The sequence below is a fragment of the Pygocentrus nattereri genome, chromosome 28 (assembly GCF_015220715.1).
Source record: "Pygocentrus nattereri isolate fPygNat1 chromosome 28, fPygNat1.pri, whole genome shotgun sequence".
NCBI lineage: Eukaryota > Metazoa > Chordata > Actinopteri > Characiformes > Serrasalmidae > Pygocentrus > Pygocentrus nattereri.
In genome coordinates, this window is record NC_051238.1 from 7,206,284 (window position 1) to 7,225,997 (window position 19,714).

Sequence of the window (19,714 nt, forward strand, 5' to 3'; positions counted from 1 at the left end):
TCTATTCTAATCTGTTCTATTCTATTATGTTATATTCTGTTCTGTTCTATTCTATTTTGTTCTGTTCTGTTTTATTCTGTTCTGTTCTATTCTATTCTCCTCTGCTCTATTATGTTCTATTATGTTCTATTCTATTCTGTTCTGTTCTTTTCTGTTCTATTCTATTCTATTCTGTTCTGTTCTATTCTATTCTATTCCATTATGTTCTATTCTAATATGTTCTATTCTATTATGTTATATTCGGTTCTATTCTATTTTGTTCTGTTCTGTTTTATTCTATTCTGTTCTATTCTGTTCTGTTCTATTCTATTCTGTTCTTTTCTGTTCTATTCTGTTCTGTTCTATTGTGTTCTGTTCTGTTCTATTCTGTTCTACTTAATTTTTTTTCTCTTTGGTTCTGTTGCTCTGTTGTATTGCACGCCAATCAGTTTTTTCTATTCTATTCTCTGTTATGTTCCATTGCATTCAGTTTCTTTTATTCTATAGAATTGTTTTGTTATATTCAATCTCATTCAGTATTATTGTATTTTATTCTATTAATGTCTTCTGTTATGCTCCATCTCATTCAGTTTTTCTATTCCATTCTATTCTGTTTTAGTCTATACTATTTACCTACTTTATTTATCTATGTTTCCTTTTATTCGGGTTTTCTATTCTATTCTGTTCTGTTCATCTGTAAACTTTTGAAAAATTGGTTAACTTTTCCTTTACAAGCCACACGTTGATGATAAGTTTCATCTAAGCTTGTCTCTAAAAATTAGCTAATGCTTTCTTTTTTTTTCCAAAGGTATCTGAACCAAACTTGGAGGATTAAAGGGAGAGGTTGATCATTGGTCGTCTGCCATTGCTGTGAGGGAGGGGCAGTTCTCGAATGAAGCCCGCTACTGTGATGGATCTCAAGGTGGAACCGGTGCCTGTGGACGAACCCCCTCCGCTCCAGGTGTTCGCACACATGTCAACGCTGCACGGCATCGCACACATCTTCTCCTACGACAGGATCACAGCGAGGTGCTGCCTGTGGCTGCTCTTCTTCCTCAGCTCCGTGGCGTTCCTGCTGTGTGTGTGTGTTGACCGTGTGCTCTTCTACCTGGAGTATCCACACGTGACCAAACTGGATGAGGTCGTTGCGCCTGCCATGGTCTTTCCCGCCGTGACAATCTGCAACCTGAATGCCTTCCGCTTTGGCAGGGTCACTCGCAATGACCTGTACCACGCCGGGGAGCTGCTGGCACTGCTCAACTCAAGGTGTGTGTGTGTGTGTGTGGAGTTGAGTGTTGTGGTGAGCAGCAGTAGGTGTGTGACTCACTGCAAAGAAGGTGTGATTCACCGGCTGCATGCAGTCATATTCAAAATTGACTGCGTGAAATCAGGCACGCGGCTCTTATCCGCACATTAATTAGAGCCCTGTGGTGGTCATTTGTTCCAACCAATACACAACAACATCCCCTGTGCAACCACATCCCCACCCTACTGTGTAGAATTAACTGTCAAAATGTAGAATGAACTGTGTTAAGTATTGAATCAGCTCTCACAGTGTTGCATAGTCCCCATGTTAACTCTTACAGTGTTGAATTAATGCTTAGGCCCTGTTCACACGTGGTATTAACATCCATCTCGAGTGATCTGACCGTAAGTGGACAGAGACGTGTAGTCGTTTACACCATTTCCATGAGTCTCAAATGTGCCTCTGGTGACTGAATGTCATGACCACCCACATTTACTGTTCCACATTTACATCTCTTGCTGCCTTACATTGTTGACAGACAATAACGTAGCATGAGTCCATGTTCATGTCAATGAAAGAGCTGGTACAAATATTGAGACTACATGAAACACTAACACAGCTCACTAACTATCTCTATTGTAATGAAGCAACTGATTAAGGTGGTCCTTTCTGCACTGTCGAGGACACATCAAGGAGCTTTAGCGTTCGCACTACGACTTTTATGTAATCAAAAGTGTGCCTGACTGCTTCCGAAGATGGTGTCCAAGGCATGTTGTACCCCATTCACACCTGAACTTAGTGCTGTCCACTCATCATCTGATCACCCAGGATGCATGTTAATGTGAATGGGTGTGAGTGTTGAATTACATTGCAGTGCTGAGTTACTGTGTAGAAATACTTTAAAGTGTTGAATGAGTTCTCACAATGCATTCATATATTAACTGTCATTGTGTTAACTCTTAAGGGTAGAATTAACTCTTGCAGTGTTGAATTTGCAATTTGCTCTTACACTGTAGAATTATTTACACAGTGTTGAATTTCTCTTACAGTGTTGGATTAACTCTTGCAGTGTTAGATTACATTGACTGTGTTGAATTAACTCTTACAGTGTTGGATGACTTATTATTAATCTTCCATTTTTAGATTGCTCTTACAACAATGAAAGGCTCTCACAGTGTTGGATTATGTTTACATTGTTGGATTACTCTTACAGTGTTGAATTACTCTAATAGTGCTGGATTAACTCATTCAGTATTGAAGGACTGTTACAGTGTTAGATTAACTCTTACAGAGTTGAATTACAGTTTTAAAATCACTCTCGCAGTGTTAAATCAACCCTCACAATGAGGAATTAACTCTTAAAGTGTTGAAGTAACTCTCACACTGTTTCGTTGTGTCTATCTAGACTTATATAAAAACTGGGGATTCTGTGGACTGAGTAAACAGCTGGGAGGCGGTAGCTGTAAGAGCTTTAGTGAGGTCAGGTACTGATGTTGGATGATTAGTTCTGGATCACAAAACTGTGCAGTGTTGTATAGGCCTCCAGACTGTTGTTACCCCAACACAGCCGGGTGCATGTTTACATGCTCGGCTGCAGCAGAGAGAAAGATTCATTTCCATTCTAGTCTACAGCATTCTAGTCGTTCTTTCTCCATCTTTTTTTCTGGATAGGATTGAAACCTAATAGAGTTCAGTGTTCTTTTTAATCAGGGAGAGAATGGTCATCAGAAATAGAGTTTACTGGCAACAGGTAATTAATCTCCCACAGGCATCAGAGTGGGTGTTGAAGGTCTGCGGACTGCTGAGGTGCAACACTCACAGAACCTCGAAATTAAATGCTATTTTTGGCTCTGCTATCGATGGCAGCTGCCATTTGGCAGTAAAATATAGTGCAAAATCTTGTTGCTGCAGTGTTGCAGTGGCACATGGCAGCATAGTGACCAGTGTGACGGCGTGAATTTGACTTCAGTCATGCCTGTCGCTCCATTCTTGTACTCAGTCACACATACACCGACACATACACTCACTCTTATATTCTCTTTCTTCTGTCTAATGCTGGGCTCTCCAGGGCCTGACTAGGGAACTGAACGTGACAGCCAAACGTTTTGAAAAAGCTTTCTGTGGTCATTTATGAAATTAATGAACTGAATCCCATTTGCTGTTTCACAGTTTTCGTATCAGCTCATCTTTGATCTTTTGCATGACTGCTCTCGCTAGCATTCAGACAAATAGAGTGTAACTTAGTCATAATTTAGTGAAAATCTGCTTAAAAAACTTTTTATCTAACTCATGGAACAATTGCATTAAGTTTTTGCTCATTTGAAGTAAGTATATTATACTTTTCTACTATGCAATACAAATGCATTAAGAGGAATTCCACTATTTTTTGCATAATTAAATGGTTAAGATGTAAACAAAGTCATTTGCAATGTTTTGGTGTGAAATGCTACATCTCAATAGCTAAATTGTGCAGAATGTTTTTGAAAAATGGTTGGAATTTCTTTTTTTTAACGTTAGTTGTTAAGGGATTGATGTTGAAGGCCAGGGTAGTGTGTACTGTAGCTGGGGTTTGCTGACCCCATTTCTCTGTTCTCAGTGTTACCTCAACACACTAGCTTGGGCCCTTGATCCACTGAGGAGAAAAAAACTTTGGGTGGAAGACAAAAGTCGCCATCTACCTCTGCACCAGTTAAATCTAGTGTTAGTGTTAGCTCATTGGCTCATTTGTCAGATAGTAATTCAAATGCAGTGGCCAAAAGATTTGCTACAAATTATTTACCCTGCAAGAACTAGTTTACTAGTTTAGTTTGTTTGTATTTTATGATGTGTTAATATGAGGTCCCCATTTTTTTATCCATTTGTGAAGTCTTACAGATATTCAGATATCCAAATGATACAAATAGTTAGAATGTTCATTGCTAATGGATGTGTTTTTCACTACATTGTGAAAAATGAAAGTCTTAAATGTTTATCAACCTACTGCATAGCTTTTATTAAATTTTCTCAACTTAATTTAGCCATAAATCAAGTCTGTATCTTTAGAGTAGGTGAACACATTTTTAAATTGAACTTACTCAAAAAAAAAAACAAACCAAATGTGAACTTGTTGCCTCCTTATATGCTAAAATTGTTTTTCCTCCCCCAAATTAGTCGTTACCTGTTCCCCCTATGACAACAAGGGGGTGAGGCCTTCCTCCTCTCAGACTTTTACATTGAAGGCTGAGGCGTCGCCAGGCTTCACACTTATGATCTCTTGTTAATTAGACAGACAGTCATGCTACTCAGGAGCCACACAGCTTAGTGTGATTTGCGCTTAATTAGTTCCTCATGCTCATCCAGAGAGCTCTGTCTAAATCGAGGACAGTCACCTGTGGCACAGCCGTCGGACTGCGTGATCACCAGGAGATGGGCAGGGTTGCTGTAAATGTAAGCTAGAACCTCTGACTGAACTAAAAAAAAAAAAGTTATGCAACAATTGACCTGAGTTGACCTGACTTCATTTTTTACAATGAAGATTATAACAAACATTCAGGTTTCTTATATCATTTCTGCAGCCTTAGTTTAATTTTTTTATCTAAGGTACCACAGTGGAAATACAGTCATATGCAAGTTTGGGTACCTCTGGTCAAATGACATTTTATTTTCTGAGTAAACAAATAAACCTCTACAGAGAAAACAGCTCTGCACTCTATAATGCACAATAACGGTTTATCAGCACAATTTAACAGATTGGGAAAAATAATATACAGTATAGAATGAGGCCCTTGCTAAAGTAATTGCACCTTTTATATTTTATGTTTTATTTTGATCTATTACCTGCAAACAAAAAGAACTTGAGCATGTGTACATTGCAGGAAGGCCATATTTGTGCATGCTCTCTGTAGAGAATGCTTTAACTTATAATGACTTGGAAAATCAACAAAACCTTTTTATTTGAGTAAAAGTAGAAGGTCCCTGTCTGTAGTTCCAACTGAGCACAGAATGATTTGCTTTTAAATGTTATTAAATGTACTGTGTTTTAAAAATATGAAATGGCGTAATAAAATCAATCGGTCATTCAATAAATCAATCACCCTTTTCATAACATCCTCTTTTCTCTCCCTCCCTATCTTTAGGTATGAGATTCGCGATGTTCACCTGATCGAGGAGAGTGTTCTGGAGGCTCTGAAGACCAAAGCTGACTTCCAGAACTTCAAGCCCCGGCCCTTTAACATGCTCGAGTTCTATAACCGAACGGGTCATGACATCAAAGACATGCTCCTCGCCTGTCAGTTCAGGGGGTCACCGTGCCAGCCCGAAGACTTCAAAGTGGTGAGTCTATCTCGTTCCATTGTGGCCCTGAGGAGCCGTTTTCAATTACAGCTCAGGATCTGTTCACCACAGATGATTAAATTCCACCAAGGTTTTCAGCCTTGAGCTGTTTAATGGGTTTGTCACCGTCCGCAGCGCTGGAGCGGCCCTGAACAGGTGCTGAATAACAGCATAACTGGATGTGACAGCGCATCATTTAAACGATGCCACGCAGCGAGGCTGGAGCGCGGATTCCCTTCAGCAGTCTCCAGGCTTATCGACTGACTGCTTGATTGAGGTTTATGAGAACATACAAATAGTTTACACTAGAACAGCTGTTGACTGGGACAGAAGCTGTGGACCGAAGAACTGTAGCACGGTGGAGTCTGATGTTCAGCATTCAGTGCTGTTTACTGCTCAGTTGGAGGTGACAGCATACCCATACACCTCTTTGACGTTGCTATGGTGATGCGTTATTCCTTTGGGCTACAAGGGAACGAGTGAACACAGACATTTACAGGGACAGTCACTCAGAGCAGTCTCGAGGGGAGACGGTCTCAAACAGCCCCTCCCCCAGCCGAGTACATGTGCCCTACTTATCTAAGATTTACACCAATATGCTAGTATTATTAGCATGTTCAAAATACAACCACAAACCATCTCATATGTGGAGCAAAATGCCTTTTCTCCTTCAGAAAAAGCTTAGTACGAGGTTGGAAGCGCTGAGAGAATGACACTGGCTCAACGTCCACTTTGCCTGCTTTAAGCACACTGAGCAGGTCCAAAATACCGTACCCCGCAGCCTTTAAAATAGGTCAGCGTTAAATATTAGATTTGGTGTGAGGTATGGTGGGGGTGCTGGCAGATTCCAAGCTTTCTCGCTGTCTTACTCTTTTCCCTGTTCTGACTCATCGCAGTGGAAGAAAAATAGCACTGAAAAACATACTGGACCCCATATCGCTTTTAGAAGAATTCACACAGTGCTCGATTTCCCCTCCTCTCCCTCTTCCTCAAGCCCCTTAAATGAAAGGCCAAGCTTTCATTCCTCACTTAAATATAGCTCAGCTTATTTGCATTGCTTTCCACGTCGTGGCCTAAAAAGTAACAAACCTGGGTACTTCAGGGGTGCAAACCATAGCTGACACTTGATTCAAAGGCTGACCAGATGGGGACATGCATAAGTATTGAAGAGCTTGTTTATAAAGGCAATAGAAAGCAATTCTTGAATAATATTGAACAGCATATATCAGTAATTTCCACACGATCCAAGATGAATTATGAACTAAATGACATTGTACAGACATAAGGGGCCATAACCTAATGTGATGGACGTTTGTTCCATGTAAAAACTGTTATGAAGCAGCTGAATGTCCAAGCCAAAGGCCTTGTTAACCCCTTAAAATCATAGGCTAATTACACACCAAGGATTATTATTCAGTAACTACAGGCACTTAAATGCAAACTGGTTGAGCTATTCTTAGATAAAACAGGGGTCGCAGCCCAAATGTTAAGAAGAGCCATTTTGTCCTTTCAAAAAAAATCGAATCAACTTGGGAGCCACAACATTTTAGTAATTTTTTCCCTCTTAGCTGTAAACATGTCTCAATTTGTGGTAATGTACTAGTAGAGGCTAAGAATATAATGAAAACACAGACTTACTTGGCTGTGCTTTAAGCTTTAGCTCAGCTGTAGTTGCTTTTCTCACATCTCTGGCAGGAAACATTTCTACAAAAGTAGAGCAGTTTCTTGTAAAATGTCTCTTAATGTTAACTTTTTACAAAAGTCAGCTTCTCATTTGCTTCTTGTTCAAATTTTCCCATTCCACCTTAAACGCTGCATTAGGTGCCAGAATGTAACCCCTGCACCATTTAAGGTGGAGCGGGACAATTTGAACAAGAAGCTGACTTCAGCTTTGTGACTTTTTAGTGTTTGATAGTTTCTCATTGTGGATTAAATATATCACAAAACCAGCTGGAGTGATTATAATAAGTCTGTGCCAATCTTCAGAGTTAAAGTTAAAGTTAAAACTGAATTAGCAGTTGTAGGCTACATTAACTGCAGTGTTTAAGACCATGTATTATTAAACTGTGTTGAAGGATCAGCAGAACTTTATTTTACTGCAAAGGAGGATTATTTAATTTTTTTCTACAAATCTAATTCTGCTGTGGAGTCGCAACAGGGCAATAAAAGAGCCACGTGTTGCTGACCCCTGTTACAGAAGTGTGTAATAAAGCTTTGGGCCTGCCAATGGGGCCTGACTGTTTAAGGGGTTAACAGCCCCATATATCAGCTCTGGTAATACAATTTTTATACATTTTCACATATGTGTAAATGTACATATACTGTATATTACATAATGTATGGGCACCCTTGGACAAATAAAAAACAGTATTTTTCTGCAAAAGGTAATGCACAGTTGTTTTCAAAGTTCACAGTGGACTTTGGACATCCTCAAAGTTGTAAAGTCTCAGGACTTAATTAATTCATTAGGCCTTAATTAACTCATTAGGACTGGTAAGGCAGATCCAAATTTGTCATTATGGATTGTCAGCTGATTGCAATTCCAGAATGTAATAAATTCCTTCAATTTTGCTAACACTTAACAACCATGTGCACCTTAAGGGAAGGCTATTAAAAGATTTCCTCTGTCCAAGATGTCATTAAGAAAGGGTAGCTAAGGGAAATTGTGGAAATCACAACAAAATGCAGAAGAATAAGAAAACTCTCACATAGAACTTTTCGTATGTTGGTCAGACCTGCAGGAGTGTTTACCTGCCACAGGTGTGGTGGTGGTGGTGCACTGTATACACTGTTGCTTGCACAAATATGATCTGCATGGACAGAAGGACCTGCAATGTCATCACAAAGGTCAACATCTGAAGTGTGCAGAACAACATCTAAATTAGCCAGAGACATTTTAGAAGCAAGTGTTATGGGCTGATAAAGTAAAAAAAACTCTTTGGCTACAATCACAAAAAGTACCTTTGGAAAAAAAGATCAGCATTTGATGAAAGGAACACCTTGCCCCAATTTTAGTCGCTTCCAATTCCACCCACTACTTCGGACTCCCCCAATCACACGATGTCACCAATGCTAGGAGGGTGGGACTAGCACAGGCTTCCTCGGAGTCCTGTGAAACCAGCCACCGCTTTTTTTGAACTGCCACTCACGCAACGTCACGGGACAGCCGAACGCGCTCAGAGGAAAGTGCCAACCACCAGATCTGTTACGTCAGCGCTGACTAGTATCACGCTGAGTGATGGGAGGAGAAGGGCGGCCATCCTACCCACCCAGAGAGAGCGAGGCCAATTGTGCTCTCTTGGACTCCCAGCTACGGACGGCTGTAGCATCACCCAGGATCAAACTCGTGATCTCCTGATGACACGGCCAACGCTTAGACCGTTGTGCCACCTTGCCAACCGTTAAGCACGGGAGTGGATCTATTATGTTTTGGGGTTGTGGGGTAGCCTGTGACACAGGAAACACTTCACGGGCAGATGGAAGAATGGACTTCACACAAAATGTCAGCAAATTCTGGAAGCAAATGTGACACAGTCCATCAAGAATCTGAAGGTGCAAAGAGGCTGGTTTCTACAACAGAAACATTCCCGAAACAAAAGTCCACCATTAACTACTTTAAAGGAAGCAAGCTGAAGTTTTTAGTATGACCATCACAGTCCTCTGATTTGAACATCATTAAAAGTCTGTGCTGTGCATGCAAGACATCCTAAGAATACCACAGAATCTGAAGTGAGCAGCGATTTGCAGAAAATGTTACTTTTCAAAATAGATTCTTTTTCACTTCAGAAATCACAAAAGAATAGCGGCTTTGCAAAAGCAGCAAATGGGGATCCTAAAGATAAACAAATAAACATATTTGGCCATGGGTGCCCAAACGTCCTCATTCCTCACATACATACAAAAATCCTGTGCTTGTGTAAATGCATGTAAATACATTTATTTGTGTAAAAATATATTCATATACAATGAGATCAGTAACCTTTTATTGTGTAATGGGTGCTAAAGGGCCATTTTTTAAAGCTAAAACAGAAATTACAGTGGTGAAAACAACTAAATCTCCCCAATAGCGTAAATTTCTGGTGCAAGGTAATAACAGATTTGAGATTCTCTTCAATGCCGTTATATTCTCATTGCACCTTTGAATTAATTGATTCAGTTATATCAGAGTTATACCTGACACATATTTCTAATGAGGCTGAAGTTCTGATGTTCGGTGTGACTGCAAGTCTTTATGGCAGAAAGCTTTTTCCATTACTAGGTTTTCCTGGTGAGTGTTTTGAGTTAGGTGCTCTGTCTTTAATGTCTGCCAACCCACAATCTGTCGCCAGATCCGCAGCCCAGCATTGCGAGAGATGCCATTTGACTCACGATGCTTTTCACACTCAAGCATCCAGGACAAAAATTCTCTGACATGTCAGAAAATAATCTGAATCTCTCGATGCGTGGCAGGAGGCCAGAAATGGCGTAACTAGAGCTGTCATTATATCACCCACACAGTCTGTGCTGGCACTTCAGACGTGACAAAGATCACAACATTTCAGCACGGTTGTGCAATGTGCCTGCCATTAGTTACTGTGGAGGGGGTAATTTGATGTAAGATGTTGGATCTTACATCAAATTATAATTTGACTCTGGGTTTAGAGAGAGTCATTTACTGCTGTTCCTTCATGGTTCCTTACATAAGTCAGATAAAAATCTGCCTTCAGAATTGATGGTGAGCTGCATATACACAGTGATCAGTACACTGGATCAACATGTGAAATTGGGGCTTTTTGCAAGCTACTGTTTACTATGACTGTATAATAGAAGCTCCACGCTGCCTTTATTGTTGGCTGCACTGCAATAGCTATCAGAATGCAATTCATGTCACTATACAAATATCTATTATTGATTTGTTTAGAATCTGATTAACAGTAAAAGTCAATTGAAGTGTGAAACATAATCTTCTTCATGCATGTTCCCTCAAAATAGTAGCTTCTGAAACAAAATAAAATCTCTTTTTTATTCTTTGTTAAGTCACTTTTCTTTCTCTATCAGAATGAATGCAGACACAGCACTGAGAAGTCACGTTACTAAAGGAATAGTTCAGTGCGAAGTCAAATGTACACAACGTTCTGTGTAGACCAGACATAGTAGATCATGACATGTTGGGGTTTCTTTCTTTATTTACTTTAACAAAACGTTATGACCACTTACAAATGTAGCAAGTCATTTTCTCATAATAATGGTGAATATCAAAGTCTGGGACATGTTAGATATTAGGCAAATAGTTCTCATAGTTGATATGTTGGTCGAGAAATAGGCAGGTGTGAAGACCTGATAAGAGGCAAATCGATATGGCCTCTTCGAAAGCAGCAAGGTCACGACACTGTGCATTGCATCTTGTTGTGTATGGTTCTGCATAGCCACAGACTGGTGCCCATGCTAACAAAAGTCCACTGCCAAAAGCACCTACAAGGAGCACATACGTGCCGTAACTGGACCTTAGAGTGAAGGAAGAAGGCGTGGTCCAATGAGTCCCATTTTCTCTTTTGTCAGATGGACGGTCGGGTACGTGTTCAGCATTTATTTAGGGAAGTGATGGTACCAGGATTCACTGGGGTAAGAAGACAAGCTGGTGCAGGGTGTGTGATGCTCTGTGTAATGTCCTGCTGGGTCTCTCTGGGTCCAGGTGTTCATGTGGAAGTCAATGTGACACATGCCACGTACCTAAAATTATTGTGGAGCAGGTGCACACCTTAATGGCCGTGGCCACTTTCAGCAGGATAATCTGCCCTGCCACACTGCACACACATGGAATCAGACATTTTTCCAAGTCATTTTTGGTCCTTTCTTTTAGTCCATTCATCATGAAATTTGCATACAAAAACTGTCAAAAACTGAAAAATGTCAAAAATGGAGATTTCTGACAACAGCGATGTATTGGTCTTGAATGCACAGGAAACTCCAAGTCCAAGGAGAGATTTTGAATGATGATCGTGTAAAAACATAAATCTCCCAGCAGTGGAGCAGTGGAACTGCGTTCTCTGGACTGATGGAGCTCCATCCAATACCCTTGGGATGAGTTTGTGATCCAGAACTGATCATCCATCATCAGTACCCAACCACACTAATGCTTTCATGACTGCAATCAAATCCTCTCAGCTATGTTCCAACATCTAGAGTAAAGCCTTCCCAGAAGAGCAGAGCTGTTACAGCAGCAAAGGTGGACAAAATCCCTTTTAATACCCCTTTAAATTGCTGGTGTCTGTTCTAGCCTCAACACAACCAAAAGTACATGCTTGAATGTGTCTGCTGTTTACAGGCTATGCGTTTGGTACTGCTGAGCTAAATGTATTCTCTCTGCATGAGCCACAGATAATATTTTAGATGTGATCTTGATTACTGTGCTTTGTAATGAACTGCGTATAATAATGAGGCAGTAATGAAAGCCAAGGCAGCCGGTGGCCCTGCCCTGCTAAACCCAGTTTACAGCTAATTATTTCAGCTTACACAGCGCCGGAGGGTAAAAACAAACCCCACTCCCAGTGCAACAGCTGGGTTTTAAAGTAGGATATGTCCAAATATCAATTTCATTCATTTTTTTAAAAAAGAAGAATATCTTTTCATGTTTTACCGGCTCTCCTATAGAGCAGATGTGATGTTTCTGGGCAGCTTTAGTGGTTTAGCTGTTGATTGTTGTGGCATTGCAGGCAACCCCATATTTATCACACTGTTCAACCAGCCTTTTGTTCTCTCCCCTGCTGGAGTGCGCTCTCTCCCTCTGTCTCTGTTTCTGTATTTCTGTCTGAATGCAAGTCAGGGTCGACATGTGCATGGGTGCTTCAGTACTTGGTTAGCCATTCAACGTGCCAGTGTTTGAATACTGAAATCATAGTCATGCTGTTTGTTACACTTCATCATAGGAAGACAGACTAATGGTTCAGTGAAACAGCAAACATCATAGCACTGTGGCGGTTCTGCTCATATTTGTGAGTAAATAAATATATTTTATTACACTTTGCTACTCCAAAACACAAATGAGCATGGACTGAGAAGGCAGAGAGTTTGTAGCCAGTACAACAAAGGTATAAGAACGATGGTTGACGCTGCTTCTAAGTGGCGCAGCTCTCTAAGGGTTGGCCTTGTCATCAGAAGACCACAAATTCAATCCCACTGGTGATGCTACCATGGCCAAAGTTCAAGAGATCACAACTGGCCTTGCTCACCCCTCACTCAGCGCAGTGCCAGCTACGCAGACGTCTGTTAGCTGATGTAAGAGAACTGACAGTTAGTGAGTCCTCCAGGCGTGTTCAGCTGTCCAGTGACGTTGCGGTGGCACTTCACATGACTCGAAGGAAGCCTGAGCTGGTCTACGTCCTCCTGGTGCTGGTGGTATCGTGTGATCGGTAGAGTCCAGACTGGAATTGGAAAGGTTGACATGTTTATTCCACTGTACTGTAGTTATGTCTCTGCGTTTGGCAAACAGTCTATGTTTACCTAATAAACTGGCAGCTCAGTACCTTTCTTCTGTATGTCTTTTACTTTACTAACGTTAATACAAAACGCCTTAACGTTCGACAGACGTGACTGAGAAATCTGGATGACTCACTGCAGCTAGGCTAACCGTGATAGCTGAAGTTTTTCTCAATGTTACCTCGACGAACAAATTTCCACATAATCCACTGAGCAGAAAATAACTGGCTGTGTGGAGAAGATGGAGAAGTAAATCTGTTAGGCCAAGCATTAGCTCATGTACCCATTGTGGCTAAAACTACACTATTGAATGACTGAGACAGTTTGCTTATTAAAACCAATCATGCTTCCTTTGTGCTATTTAGTTTATTGTATAGCCCTGTTGGGTGGATGACTTGCAAAGTAATGTTATAGACGATTCTTGATGGTCACCATTCAGAATGTAAACAGTACCCAAAGAAGTTAATTTTTGGTTCCATGTCAGCTAGTTAGATTATTTCCGCATTTCCTCTTCCATCTAAACGGAGCCTAAAGTCAACCTTTTATGCAAGTTTAGTCATATATACACTGCACATGCCAGTTTAAGCTTAATGCGTCAACTTGTGACAGTGTCAAATATTTTGCTGTGCTGGTTTGGGCTTGGCTTTTTCTTTTCTATCTAGGCTAAATACTCTAGCTGATGTTAACTAGGTGCAGAAATGGTAAAAATGTCTTTCTTTGTCTAACTTGCCATATTGTCCAAATATGAAAGAAGACGATGAGCGTCCAGCAGGATCTGCAGTTAGAATCTATTAGAATCTGCAAATACGCCTCCAAAGTTCAGTCTTAGAAGCTGGTTGATGATTTTCTGCAGTAATCAAACCCATTCAGTGGTGCTGAGGTCTGGATTCTGGGGTGGTCAGTCCATCGTCCCGCTTCTTTGTTTGATGTGTCCGTCTCCTTTTCTCAGTGAGGTTCTTCTTGATCAGCTACACCTCCTTTCAGACCCACAGCGCTGAGTGGTCTTCTCACAGTGGAAGGATGGACAGAAACACCTGTGGATGTTTTCAGATCTGAAGCAGCTTGATTTTCTCCTCTCTCTCAGAGATGAAAGCTTTAAGTGCTGTTTATCTGATGGGGGCAGCTTTGGTGTCTACCAGGTCTTCCAGGTGGTTGTTAGGAGCCACATTTTCTCTGTAGCTTTTTATCGGTCTTTGAACCCCAGTTTTGGAAAAACTTTTATTTTATTCAATTTTATTTTTCACAATTTTTTTCCTGTGCACTTCTGTTCAAAGGTTTATTTTGTGTTGTTTTCAGTTTAAGATTTGCTGCTCCTTTACAAATTTGCATGTTTCAAATCATTTGCGTGAAGCTATAAAAAAATGAAGAAATGTTAGATGTGTCCAGAATGAAGAGTAGATGATTCTAAATGGCTGAGAAAGCTGTAAAACATTGAGAATTAAGTTGTAATAAAATATGCTGATGCTCAGATCTCACTCACATAACTGATCAAGAGGTCTCTATAAATGAATAATCACAATATATCCTTTAGCATTTAATAACTTCTTGATGTTCCCGGCCAAAAATGCTTGAATTAGTAAATAACAATAATACTATAGGATTTCAACCTACATCAAATAATTTATTGAATAAAATAACAGCAATTATTAGCATGACAAGTGATTCCAGACTTTTGAGCTGTAGTGTAGAATGAGGAGTTAAGGGCTCACTCTTTCATTCCTGTGTAATGTGGTCACTCGCTGTCATTTACATTTCATTTACACAGAGACTTTTAACATGTACTCAAATCTGACGCTCTGTGTTTGAAGCTGAGAGGGTCTTTAGAATAGACTAAATTCTACATAACAAGCCCCCTCCGAGACAAAACTCTGTCTGAAACATGATTTGATGTCGGTTATTATTCATGCACATCTGACTGATGCCTTTAAGTCATCAACCATGTTTTAATTCAGTGTGTTTGTTGTATTTGTCGTTTGTAAATAATTCAGAGAGCTCCGTCTGGAAGAGCGGCTCTGTTTCTGCTATATTTTGTCTGCACTGCTGGCACTTCTGTTGGCATTATTTCTGCTGATTTATTTCTCTCTCTCTCTCTCTCTCACTCCCTCACTCCTTCTCTCTCTCCCCCCTCTTTCTCTCTGTCTATTGCTCACTCTCTCTCTCAAGCTTTCTTTCTTTCATTCTCTTTCACTTTCTTACTCTCTCTCTCTCTCACTCTCTCTCCTCTTTACCCCTCTCTCTTTATTTTTCATCTTTCATTCTGTCCCTCATTCATTCATTCCTTTCTCTTTCTCTCTCTCCTTCTTCTTTTCTGTCTCTCATCCTTTCTTTCATTCAATGTCTTTTCTCTCACTCTCCCATACTTTCTTCACTCTCTTTCTGCCACTCTTTCTCCCATCCCCCTCTCTTATTCTCTTTGTCTTCATTTCTATCTCATTCTGTCCCTTGTTTATTCGTTCCCTTTCTCTTTCTGTCCCTTGTTCATTCTATCCCCTCTCTCTCTCACTAACTCTGGTTCTCCCACTTTCTTTCTTCTTTTCCCCTCTTTTGTTCTCTGGCTTTATTTGTATCTCTGTTTCTTTCCTTCCCTCTTTCTTTCCCTTTCTCTCTCTCTCTTATTCTCTCTCACTGTGTCTTTGAGTACCTCTTTTTGTCTGTCCATCTCTGTCTTTTCCTCTCTCTTTTGATTTGATCCTTCTCTTTTACTCTTTCTGTCTTTCACTGCCTCTCTCTTTCTCTTTGTGTTGTTTTCTTTCTCTCCTTTCTCTCTGTACATATATGTCTCTCTCCTACTCTCTCATTCTCTTTTTCTCTCTGTCTTTTTCATTCCTTCTTTATTTCTCTCTCTCACACTGTGCTGCCTCTGCCTCAACCCTTACTGAAATCCTTGTCAGTCATTTACAGCATTTGGCTGACGCTCTTGGCCAGAGCGACTTACAATTTGATAATTTTACATAGTTAGGCGGGAGGCCAAGGCGGTGTTAGGAGTCTTGCCCAAGGACTCTTATTGGTATAGTGTAGGGTGTTTGCCCAGGTGGGGATTGAACACCAGTCTACAGTGTAGAAGGCAGAGGTGTTAACCACTACACTATACCAACCCTCTCTCTCCAACTCTCTCTTTCTCTTCTCTCTGTCTTTCTCTCTTGCTCTCTCATTCTCTTTTTCTCTGTCTCTCTCATTCTTTCTCTATTTTTCTCTCTCACTCTCTTTGTCTTAATCTCTTTTTCTCTTCTCTGTCTCTCTGTCTCTCTCTCTCCTACTTTTTCATTCTCTTTTTCTCTGTCTCTCATTCTTGCTCTATTTCTCTCTCTCACTCTCTGTCTAATATTCTCTCTCACACACTCTCTCTGTCTAATACTCTCTCTCTCCTACTCTCTCAATCCTTTTTTCTGTCTCTCATTCTCTCTCTCTCTCTCTCTCTCTCTCTCTCTCTCTCTCTTTGTCTCCTACTCTCTCATTGTCTTTTTCTCTGTCTCTCTGTCTCTCTCTCTATCTCTCTCTCTCTCGCTCTCTCTCTCTCTCTCTCTCTCTCTCTCTCTCTCTCTCATCCACTCAGAATTTTCAGTGAGGAGGTCCAGTCAGGATGAGGACCCTACTTTCTGGGTGGGAGTGACTCAGGCAGGCTGATCAGATGCTCTGATGTTTTGTTTTGTCAGTATTTTGGTGCAGAATAATTTGTTGAGCCTGTTTGTTCCTCCAGAGGAACACTGGGCCATATGGCATTAGTCAGAACAGATTGCTAAAGACCACTGGGCCAACAAAACGGCCTTATTGTTGATTTATCACCACTAGACCTGGATTAGTATTCCCTGTGGAGGCTGTGTAATGTAATTTGTTGGGATTTGATTGGGTGATTTGTCTGGAGTAAACTATCCATATACTTTCCCTGAATTTCCACAAACAGCCCCTGAATTTCCACAAACACAACCATATCCAGGGTGTTCAGGTCAGTGTTATGCCATAATGTACTCAATAACAATAACAACACAGCACATGAAGATTTATGTATACAAATTTACATTATCAATTATCAATATCAATTAATTTTTTTCATCAAGGTACAAACACTCTTAACGTCCAACTGGGTACCTTAAATAAGTTCATATTGTACCTTTCCATTACCTAATGCTTTAAAACAGGAAACCCAAAATTAAGGATGGGTCACAATATTTGAATAAAAAACAAAAAGTCAGTATTTTATTGCCGTTTTCTTTGCCATCCAAGCATGACTTAAGTGGCCGCTTCAGGCTGCATCTCAGCTGTGATGTAGCAACACCCCAAAAACCAGCCTAAGAGGCCTCTGAGCCACAGTTGGAAAATCACTCTCAGTTGCTTGTCACGATTGGCCCCTCCAAGTCCTGTCCATGTGTTTGTGTTGTGTTTTGGTCTAGTCCACGTGCTTTTTGTTTTTCCGTCTAGTCCGACTCCTTGTTTCGTGACTCTGGTCTGATTATTTCCACCTGTCCCTCATTATCCCTGTTGTATATAAGCCCTGTGTTTGCCCTTGTCTTTGCTGGTCTTTGTTGTTTGTTGTTTGGGATGTTGTTTATTGTTTGATGTTTGAGGTTTGATGTATGTTGTTTTTCTTCCAGCCCTGTTGTTTGTGTACCTGTTTATTTTTGTCATGTCTGTCCCTGCTGCTTTGCGTATTTCCATTTGAACCTGGACTGTATCGACCACGACCCTGAATTTGCCCTTAATAAAAGTCGCTTATCTCCGCATATACGTCCGCCTCCTTGCTCCCTGTTACACTGCTATCTCAGTGGATATGATGGCAAGCTCCTTAGCCAGCAGGGAAACATCAAAACATACACACAAAAAATACAAAAGAAAAAGAAAAAAAAAATGCAAAGTGGCAGCCGTATTGCACCAGTGTCCTTACAGCAGAGCACACAATGCCCACTATTTACTGTAATTGTTATGGTTTGTATTATTATACTGGCCAGATTTAAAATATTGTAAAAAAATATTGTAAAAATTGTAAAAAAAAGAAAAAAAAAAACACATTCGTGACTGCTGTGTTTTTGATAAGGGCAAAAAAGTAGCAAAAAATAAATAAAAACAGTGAATAATAATTCTTTTCAGTATTCCTCTAATATTATTTGAGTACTGCAGCGAAAAAAAACAAATATCAAATTTGACTGAAATGCCCATTTCTAGCCAAAATCAAAAATGTTCTGTGGTGTTTGGGTCTGTAGTGTTTTGGCTAAGCTTATAAGAGCTTAGTTATAGCTGGCCTGCTGCTAGCTAGTGCTTAAATGACACCTGTTTGAGAGTGGAATGGAGTGACTGGTGTTAGACAGAAAAGCTGAAACTGAGCATGTTCTGTGATCAGTGGAGCTCTTAGCCACCACAGGTTTTTGCTGGATCTGATTTTCCCCCTCTTTTCGTCAGTGTCACCTATCAGGGAGCTCCCACACCACCAATCAGTGACCCCTCTAAAATACAAATGAGTGGAATGTGTTTATTTAGTTGTCATAAGTTGTGAGCTGGAGGTTAGGGAACCGACCCTGTGACCAAAAGGTCGCCAGTTTGATCCCCAGAGCTTACAGCACATGACTGAGGTATCCTTGAGCAAGACACCTAACCCCCAACTGCTCCCCGGGTGCTGTGGATAGGGCTGCCCACCGCTCTGGGCAAATGTGCTCCCTGCCTCCTAGTGTGTGTGGGCTCACTAGTGTGTATGTGGTGTTTCACTTCACGGTTGGGTTAAATGCGGAGGTGAAATTTCCCCGTTGTGGGACCAATAAGGGTCACTTAATCTTTTAATCCTGCAGTATACCTTATTACCATTAATGCCATTATACCACCCAACCGTTAATGTATAAAAATACAATTGCCATTCAATGTTTGAGGAACATCTTCTTGTATCTACATATATTGTCCATTTTATCAGCTCCACTTACTCTATAGCTGCACTTTCTAGTTCTACAGTTACAGACTGTGGTCCATCTGTTTCTCTGATATTTTGTTAGCCCCCTTTTACCTTGTTCTTCAGTGGTCAGGACCCCATGGACCCTCACAGAGCAGCAATTATTTGGGTGGGGGATCATTCTCGGCACTGCAGTAACACTGATGTGGTGGTGGTGTTTTAGTGTGTGTTGTGCTGGTGCAAGTGGATCAGACACAGCAATCCTGCTAAACTGAGAACAGTCCAGGCAACAGCATCTTGTGGCCACTGATGAAGGCCTAGAGGATGGCCGACATAAACTGTGCAGCAACAGATGTCATCTCTGACTTTACATCTACAAGGTGGACTGACAGGGTAGGAGTGTCTAATAGAGTGGACAGTGAGTGGATACAGTGTTTCGAAACTCCAGCAGCACTGCTGTGCCTGATCCACTCAGACCAGCACAACACACACTAACACACTACGACCACATGAGTGTTACTGCAGTGCTGAGAATGATCCACCACCCAAATAGTACCTGCTCTGTGGTGGTCCTGTGGAGGTCCTGACCATTAACGAACACACACACACACACACACACACACACACACACACACACACACACACACACACACACACACACACACACACATATATATATATACAAACAAAACCTCATATATCCATTTTTGTCTTTGCTCAGTTTTTGACATAATTGGATAATGTCTGTGGTTCTTCACATTGTGTGTCAATTTCATGAATAACAGACCAATAGAAATGTCCCAAAGTGACTTGGTAAAATTCTGGTTCCATTGACTTACATTAAAAGTACCGTG

At 40.7% G+C, this 19,714-nt stretch overlaps 1 protein-coding gene across 1 annotated transcript in view; it reads left to right on the top strand.

Moving 5' to 3' along the window:
* Positions 1 to 19,714, top strand: part of asic1a (acid-sensing (proton-gated) ion channel 1a) — a 47,056-nt gene that overhangs the window by 1,688 nt on the left and 25,654 nt on the right. The window contains exons 2-3 of the mRNA XM_037535642.1: positions 788 to 1,245; positions 5,341 to 5,536. Of these exons, the coding sequence (XP_037391539.1) occupies positions 872 to 1,245; positions 5,341 to 5,536 (570 nt within the window). The 5' untranslated portion in view covers positions 788 to 871. The remainder of the gene's footprint in view (positions 1 to 787; positions 1,246 to 5,340; positions 5,537 to 19,714) is intronic.